The sequence below is a fragment of the Oncorhynchus mykiss genome, chromosome 21 (genome assembly GCF_057628025.1).
Source record: "Oncorhynchus mykiss isolate SJ-2025 chromosome 21, ASM5762802v1, whole genome shotgun sequence".
NCBI lineage: Eukaryota > Metazoa > Chordata > Actinopteri > Salmoniformes > Salmonidae > Oncorhynchus > Oncorhynchus mykiss.
In genome coordinates this window covers 35,117,501-35,126,465 of record NC_143042.1, presented here as the reverse complement: position 1 = coordinate 35,126,465, position 8,965 = coordinate 35,117,501, and the positions used below count along the sequence as shown (strand labels likewise).

The following is an 8,965-nucleotide window of genomic DNA, read 5'->3' as shown; positions in this document are numbered from 1 at the left end:
AAGTCATTGGGATAAGTTGAGGCATTTTTTACATTCAGTATCAATCCGTCAAGGTAGTATTAGATAGTATTCTATCTAACAAAGATATCACTATACTTTTCAGGATGTTGTATATCCTTGGAAATAATCATAATCCATGTAAATATTACAGTTTTGAAAACATAGCTTGTATAAAAAAAAAGTGTTATTTTGGCACAACTTACCCTGGGTATGTATGGTGTATGTTGAGCCGCAGGAAGTGGCAAGTAAAGCTGCCAAGAAAATTCTGTACTGAATTAAATATCACCACTACCTTTTTAAACCCATGTCTATCTTTATTTTCCAAACACTTATCAACAGAATTACAATCACTTTTTTCTCTTTAAATAATTTAAGCATATTTTAAACACAGGCTAAATGCCTAACAAACACTTCTGTACTTTTTAAACACTTAACATAGGCAAGGCACTTTTGTTACCTCATATCCCAGTGATAATGTCTTGCATTATGCATGAGAAGAAAACACTTCAATTTGCTCAACTAACCTTTGACTCAGCCTTTGACTCAGCCTTTGACTCAGCCTTTGACTCAGCCTTTGACTCAGCCTTTGACTCAGCCTTTGACTCAGCCTTTGACTCAGCCTTTGTCTCAGCCTTTGACTCAGCCTTTGACTCAGCCTTTGACTCAGCCTTTGACTCAGCCTTTGACTCAGCCTTTGACTCAGCCTTTGACTCAGCCTTTGACTCAGCCTTTGACTCAGCCTTTGTCTCAGCCTTTGACTCAGCCTTTGACTCAGCCTTTGACTCAGCCTTTGACTCAGCCTTTGACTCAGCCTTTGACTCAGCCTTTGACTCAGCCTTTGACTCAGCCTTTGACTCAGCCTTTGACTCAGCCTTTGACTCAGCCTTTGACTCAGCCTTTGACTCAGCCTTTGACTCAGCCTTTGACTCAGCCTTTGACTCAGCCTTTGACTCAGCCTTTGACTCAGCCTTTGACTCAGCCTTTGACTCAGCCTTTGACTCAGCCTTTGACTCAGCCTTTGACTCAGCCTTTGACTCAGCCTTTGACTCAGCCTTTGACTCAGCCTTTGACTCAGCCTTTGGCTCAGCCTTTGGCTCAGCCTTTGGCTCAGCCTTTGGCTCAGCCTTTGGCTCAGCCATTGGCTCAGCCATTGGCTCAGCCATTGGCTCAGCCTTTGACTCGATTTGTCAACAGGTTAAAACTTTAAGGATATTTTACAATATTATTATCCAGAAATTGCATGGAGGCAACCACAAACACTAGATATAAAGCACAAATTGTATCAAAGATCTGCGAAATACATTAAATACGGTTAACCTATGACTAGTACAGTAGGCCACAAAAAGTAACACTACTCCAACTGATCATTGGAGGTCAAAGTCTTGAGCTCCGGCTTGGACTTAACCTTGACCTCAACTTCCTGTAGCTCCGTCACACTATTCCTATCCCCCTCCTTCCCCTTCCCCGACCGCCCCAGCTTGAGTGACAGCGGGGCCGAGGAACCACTCCGGCTGGACTTTGTGCTGCGGGTAAAGGAGGCAGAGGTCCCTCCCTCAATGTTGGTGCCCTCGAAGAGCTTGGCCATGAAGCTGAGGCCGGCCTGGCGGATGTGGGAGCTGCCAGCGAACACGTACAGCACAGGGTTCACGCTGCTGCTCAGGAAAGCGAGCGCTGTGACGTTGGGACGGGCCACCGCGGCTGCTTTAAACAGAGTGTCATTACCACCAAGTAGACCAATCACCTGAGAGAGAGACAAAGAGTTGAGAGGTAGATACAAGAGAGATAGATAGGGCGTATACCTGTTATTATACCTGTATGACACACAACAAATTAACTGCTTAATAATGTGCAGTACCTAGAAATATATTGTCAAACTCTCATACCTGTAAGATGTTGACCACGTGGTAGGGCAGCCAGAAGAGAGCGAAGGTGCCGATGATGAGGAGGATGAGACGGTTTCCCCGTCCCTTGTGCTGGAACATGGCCCTGCGTAGTCCACAGATGACGGAGGTGTAGCAGACGATGATGAAAGTGAAGGGGAGGAAGAAGCCCAGGACGGTCTCAAACAGGTACTGGAACACCTGGTGACCCACACTTTTCCAGTGGTACGACATGCAGACGGTCACGGAGCTGTTCATGTGCAGCTTCAGGTTACTAGGTAGGTAGGTAGGTAGGTAGGTAGGTAAGGTAAGTAGAGAGCGAGAGAGAGAGACATTTTACAACATGAAGGAGACATGATGGGTCTCATGGATGTTCCCCAGGACCACAGTGTGTGACTTGAGGAATGCATAAGAAAAAAAAGAGAGAGTTTGTTTGATTGAGACAATGGGAGTGTTCCAGGTTGTCTTTATTGCAGCCATACTCCGCAGGTTATTAGAGAAGTGTTTAAGAGCTCAAGAACTACACAAAAAACAGCCTGTAATGCAAACAAAAATCTTCAGATTAGTATTGAAGAATAAGCTTTTTTGTTAGTGAGAGTGCATTTTAAAATTTCCTCTCTCTCATGCCTCTCTCACACACACACAACCCATACAAACAGCCTTACCTGCGATAGAAGGCCATGGGCAGTGCCAAGACGAAAGCCAGCACCCAGATCCCCAGTAGAACAGCCATCAGGGTTTTCTTGGTCCTCATCCTCTGGGCCAAGAATGGCCTTGCCACGGCCAGCCAGCGATCCAAGCTCATCAGGCTGATCAGGTAGATGGACACGTTCATGTTGACACAGCACAGGTAGTGTACCATTTTACAGGCCACCGCCCCAAACTCCCAGCCTCGCCCGCCTGCCAGGAAGCGCAGGAAAAGCGGGGAGCTTAGCAACACCAACGCGTCGGCCACAGCGAGGTTTAAGACGAGCAGGCAGGTAACTGACCGATGCCTCACACGGCACAGCACCGACCACACAACAAAGAGGTTACCGGGGAAACCGAAGACGAATGCTAGGACCAGGATGGAGATGCCGATCTGGTTTGACTGGTGAGAAAGGGGAGGAGGCGAGAGGAGAGGTGGAGGGGAGCTGGGGGGGGCAGCGGAGATGGAGAGGTCTGACGCCATTTAGGGAGGGAATTGAAGAATCTTTGGTTTGTAAGAACTTTGGGATTCGCAGTCCTCACCACTGTTGAATAGAATGACCAGAGAAATAAGAATTAGAACACATGGTATGAAATATAGCTCTATGAATAGAAGAGAGAGACACAGAATGAGAGGACAACAATGGATATTACACAATTCCTGAAGAGAGAATCGAATCAAATATGTCCATAAAGCCCTTTTTCATCCACATACAGTTGTCACAAAGTGCTTTTTGGTTACCCAGCCTAGACCACAAAGAGCAAACTGAAGCTCTGCTTTTGCGTACTGGCATAGTTCAGTAGAGGCGCTTGCAGAAGTTGTACCCATGGGGAAAACATTTTGTAGCCTAGGGTTTGTGGAAAAGGTGGCCTTTATAAACGCAATTCATGCAATTCTACATAATTGTAATCAAAATGACAGGCTACTTTGACACTAACAAAGTAAGAATATTTTAATTGAACCTTTATTTAATCTGAGATCAATAAAAACTACCTGGTCTTCAATACATCAATAGCCTAGATCTAGGTGTGTGGAGACACATATTGTACAATACCAGGATGGAAATTATAGTCCTAAAAAAAGCTTTCCAGTTTCACTCATTGTGCTCGTGGTAAAATGTCTCTCTTGTTTTACTTGGTAAACAATGCTGTTTGCTCAATAGGCCTATTTGGAAGTTGACAACTTGGTAGCCTACAGACAGAATAGTCTTCTCTTTTCAACAGAATCCATTTGCTTTCCAACCTGTATTTTTGACGAGGTTGTATCTGAAATATCGGTAAAGGCCTGCATGACTGACAGATTTTCCGTGCGTTCCCGACTGTAAACTGTTTTGGCTGCATGACTGACAGATTTGCTGCAGGTTCCCGACTGTAGGCATGCCTGGTGATTGCCCAGCTAGCAATGAGGAATTGGCCCAGAAGCAGCCGGCACGAGTCTCGACCTAGCATCTGTAATGCTTATCAATTGCCCTGCACAAAGTATCAAACTACTACACAGGGCTTAAATAATTTGATTTAAATGTTAATTGTATTTTTTTTAATCACAGAAACAAGGACAAAAAATATGGAAAAATAAATAATTAAATGTTAGTTATATAAAGCAGCCCGTGTAATCATCTGCCAGGGAGTAGCCCCAATCGGCCCGAGCCCCAAGTAATACATTTGGGCCAGATAACTCACACCGGAATCGGCCCGAGCTCAATCCCCACACCCTAGGCATAAGTAATACTGCCACATGACATAGGCCGAGTCTGACACTCAGCGGAGTGCCCCTGCTCCCAGCCGAAATCGGCCCAGATCCACTGTGCTAGCTGGGTGGGCTACACACAAGCCACAGCTAGGCAATTTTGTTAAATAAACCATTAATCATCTGTGGCCAATTTATAGGCCTACTCCTGGTGTTGTCAGAATTATTTCAATTATTTCTGAACTGATAGCAGTAATTCTTTAATTTTGACAAATGTATTTCAATTTATCAGGGGTGCAGTGTGTCACGAACCGGCTCAAAGCCCGTAACAAAGGGAGACAACGTGGAGATAGGGAGTAACAAAATATATATTTATTAACTAAAACAACTAAGGAAAATATACAATGGTGTGTGTAATCAGTAATCAGTAGTGTAAGTGAGTGTTTTGCATGCATGAATGTGATAAAGCAAACAAACAAAAGGCCACCAAGAACCACAACACAATCTATAAAGGTGTCTGCATGGAGAGAGTCTCTTCCATGAATGTGGAAGAGGTCTATTTATCTTGGGACACCTGGCCCAGGTGTTTCCCATGTAGCTGACGACCCTCCCAACTCCGCCCACCGGCATCCTAATAAGGAAACAAGAACAAAGACAGAATACGGCAGACAGAGTGGGAGGGTCGTCACAAGTGGCACCTCCAGAAGCCTTCGCGTGCCTATGATTCTCTAAGGAAATGAATGACAAAAGTGCAAAGCTGGAGAGATGAGTTGCAGGCTCATGTTTATTCATAGTAGGGAGAGAGAGATCATAGAAAGTGAATCGCATTGTAGTTTTGTTAAATAAAAGTCAAATAAAAGAAAGAAAAACTGTGCGAGATACAGGCGAGCTACTCTCTCTCCCGACAGCAATGGTTACGCGTTGTTCTGTATAGGCTGCAATATTGAGCAAATGAAAAACCCGTTCCAGCCCAACAAGAATCAATTATCAGGCACGTTTTCACGTGACATTTTTTTAGGGGGCAGCCAGGAAACTGCCATAGGAGTCCATTTGAATAAGCCACATTTTTGCATTGCAAACAGTGGAAATCAGGGCTGCAACTTTGGTTTTATGTGGTGGGGACATAATAATGCAAAAAAATACATATATATTTTTTTAGGGGGAAGATCAGCTTTAATATTGCAGATAGATTGTGGCTTCCATCAATTTGATTGTCCGCATCATTTCCAATCCCCCATATATTTTTGGGGTAAATATACACAGTTCCAGTAACTTTTATATATATTTTCCTTTATTCTTTTTCTCTAACCCTACCATCCCTCCCCTACCTGGAGTAAACTAATGAACAACAACACTTAGGCTTCTACTTCCAGCCTATACATACTATATACATTTTACGGACACAGTATATTTTACAATAATTATCTTTTGTTTGTTTTTAGTCCCATCCTTCAGCTCCAATCAACCCCTCCCATCTAGCTCTGAACACCATCCAGTTTTGATTTCTATTTGCCATATATTTTTCAACTGTGCTGTGATGTTTTACAAAAGTTCTGAACCTTTCTATTCTCATAGATTCGACATATTGTAAATAAAATGTAAAAAGTTTTTTGCTCAGAATTATTATACTATTGAGCAATTGACTATGACTTTTTAAAATCACCCAGCAGTGCTATTTTCAGCAGGGGACATAACTTGGCAGCGGTCTGGGGGCCCTCCCATTTTTGGGGGCATCTAAAGCACATTTCCTGCATTTCTACATAATCTAATATGACCCATGGCCCTTCTAGCCATCTCTATGTAGAACAACAAAAAGTAAGCAAAAATTCCCGCAGTCATCAAGCTAGGTAAGTGATTGACTGAACTAGATCCATGATATTTCAATAATCAATATTTTGCTCCTCCTTTAACCAACAGCCTAACAAATGAACAACTCTTACAAACAAAGTACAAAGACAACTTTTGATTGTCTTTAAGACCGACATCTTCTATAACAAATTTCAGCCAGACCGCCCACCCAACCCGAGCCGCCTACACTCACGACACCACCAGTCTAGTCAATAACTCAGTTATCTCAACACTAACTCAACACAACTTCCTTCACATCTTTTAAAAAAAATGTCTCACGGGAAAGGTTTGGAAAACAAAAGCTGAATGAAAACACACATACACCTACACATTAAGACACAGAAACAGTGTACCCTCCACATAATTCATATCATAGGCCTAATAGTACTGTAGAGCTCTTTTCACTTGTACACAATATAGCTAGGTCACCCCGTCCTGCCCCTAGGGGTCCACAGCCCTGTAGCGCCCCAACCCAACACACCCCAATCAGCTTTAGGATCTTAGTGAAACATTCATTATTGTTTTCAGAGGTCTGTTAGTCCAAGGCCAGAGTCCAAGGCCAGACAACAGTACAGCAGACCCCCAAGGCCAGGACTGAGCAGCCCAGCAGCTAGGGATTGCCTAAATCTCCTCTGATGTGGACATGTTTTCAAGACCAACTCCTTGTGTCATACAGTGTTCCATATAAGGCATCCAAACCTTATGAAAGTTGCACAGTATACCCTGAATCGTAAAACTAATCTAGTGATACTGTACATAACTTGACATTTGTTCCATACATTGTGGAAGGATAACCAACCTTCCAATTAATGGCAATGCATGTATTAGCCCGTATAAATGCTAGGTTACACAGTTTTGTCTGATAAGTCTCCAGTATCAACATTACCAAGCAAACAAAAACAGGGAGAAGGAAGAATCTGTAGACTTGCTGAGATAAAAGAACATACTATTTGCCAGAATTCAGTCAGCCTTCACAAGACCATAACATGTGCAAATATCTCTCCTTTCGTGTTTTACACCTCCAGCAGAATAATACAATTTCTGAGTGCATGATGTTCAGTTTCACTGGCATATAGTACGTTCTATGGATGGTCTTAAACTACAGTCATTTATCGGTTGAGATTATATGAACATGACTGGGCATTCTAACAGATCTGTATTCTCTCATCATTACCAGTGGCGTCTCCCAGATCTTCCTAAAATGTTTGTTTTGTGTCATCGGGAGAAGCCTCAATCATCCCTTGATACAGTTTGGAAATCAACATTGGAAGTTTGTCAGACTGCCTAAAAATAGCATCTGGCTTGTCCAGTGTTTACTGTTTTATATCACATTCCAATGATAAAACTGTCACTTGTCCCCCGTGAAAGTTGCACCCCTAATGGAAATGATTTTTCATGCCATGAGAGTTACCGGATCCTGGCAAATGGGTTCCGGAATGAAACAGTCCCAAATTGAGAGGTTCCGGATCCTGTTCCGGCAAGATCTGGCTCCAAATAAGCACTGGACAAAAGGTCAGAGGGACTTGTTTACAGCTAGTTCCCTGTGGCTGTATTTCCAATAAGCACTGAAAAGTACAGGATCTTTGCATGCCTATCTTCAACACATCAACCCATACAGTCATACACGCACATGGACATCACATTGTCACAAACAAGGGAAAATAAAACACACCTCCCCTCCAAAACCGTTTCATTCTGGACACTATACACAATGTTTGTATCAACAAATATTTAAAAAAATTAGATTGGCTTTTACACTAACACAACGCTGACCTTTATGAGCTGGTTCACTTGTGGAGTTATCTTCTCAGAGCAAATCCACAGGAAGTGCTTTTGTTGGCTATTTTGTAAATGTTTGATCTGTCCGTCCACTTGCCTCCACGTCTCAGTCTTCCTTCTCTCCTCTCTTTACTCACTCTTGTACTCCTTCTGCCATTATTGCGCCATGTTCTTGAACGCAAGCGAGGGGAAGCACTGGGGATATGATATCACAACAAATAAGGAAGGAAGTCTGTGCTCAGCCCATTTGACCCTGTTCAAAAGGGATTGAAATCCTTCTGTTCCAACCTGGTCATTTATGTTGACCAATCCTATTGCATTAAGCATATGCAATAACGTAACGTGTCATATACACGTCATACTGTAAAATATCCAGCCGTCTTTGTAGTCTGTTGTCTTTCTTACTCACCTGCTTGCTCTCTTCACTTCCCTGTCACCATCCCACCGGGCACACAATGGGTGAATCGACATTTGTTCCCATGTCATTTCAATTCAATTACATTGAAACAACATGAAATAGACGCTGAACTGATGTCTGTGCACAGTGGGATATTTCAAGTTGGTGGGAATTTAGAAGAATGTGGGGTTCCCTGTGTGGTGGGAGAGAGGGGGACCTGCTTTGATACTGCTATGCAATGAGGTGTTTTACTTTGTTGGCATTTGGAAGTTTGCTACAGTTGAAGTCGGAAGTTTACATACACTTAGGTTGGAGTCATTAAAACTCGTTTTTCAACCACTCCACAAATGTCTCGTTAACAAACTATAGTTTTGGCAAGTCGGTTAGGACATCTACTTTGTGCATGACAAGTAATTTTTCCAACAATTGTTTACAGATGATTTCACTGTATCACAATTCCAGTGGGCCAGAGGTTTACATACACTAAGTTGACTGTGCCTTTAAACAGCTTTGAAAATTCCAGAAAATGATGTCATGGCTTTAGAAGCTTCTGATAGGCTAATTGACATAATTTGAGCCTATTGGAGGTGTACCTGTGGATGTATTTCAAGGCCTACCTTCAAACTCAGTGCCTCTTTGCTTGACATCATGGGAAAATCAGAAGAAATCACACAAGACCTCGTAAAA

At 42.9% G+C, this 8,965-nt stretch overlaps 1 protein-coding gene across 1 annotated transcript; it reads right to left on the bottom strand.

Moving 5' to 3' along the window:
• Nucleotides 1–293: 293 nt before the first annotated feature.
• On the bottom strand, nt 294–8,170 carry LOC110500434 (leukotriene B4 receptor 1-like). The gene is made up of 4 exons (XM_021577811.3): nt 7,876–8,170; nt 2,546–3,112; nt 1,884–2,154; nt 294–1,741 (listed from the first exon to the last, which is right to left on the bottom strand). The coding sequence occupies exons 2-4, from the start codon at nt 3,049–3,051 to the stop codon at nt 1,352–1,354; spliced, it is 1,167 nt and encodes a 388-aa protein (XP_021433486.2). The 5' UTR covers nt 3,052–3,112; nt 7,876–8,170; the 3' UTR covers nt 294–1,351.
• Nucleotides 8,171–8,965: the final 795 nt, after the last annotated feature.

What these genes read in the sequence shown, in the direction of transcription:
- LOC110500434 (XM_021577811.3), bottom strand. Translation starts at nt 3,051, where the DNA reads ATGGCGTCAGACCTCTCCATCTCCGCTGCCCCCCCCAGCTCCCCTCCA. An exon ending in CCCATGGCCTTCTATCGCAG is followed by an intron (nt 2,155 to 2,545) that starts GTAAGGCTGTTT and finishes CTACCTACCTAG; the next exon opens with TAACCTGAAGCTGCACATGA. An exon ending in ACGTGGTCAACATCTTACAG is followed by an intron (nt 1,742 to 1,883) that starts GTATGAGAGTTT and finishes TCTCTCTCTCAG; the next exon opens with GTGATTGGTCTACTTGGTGG.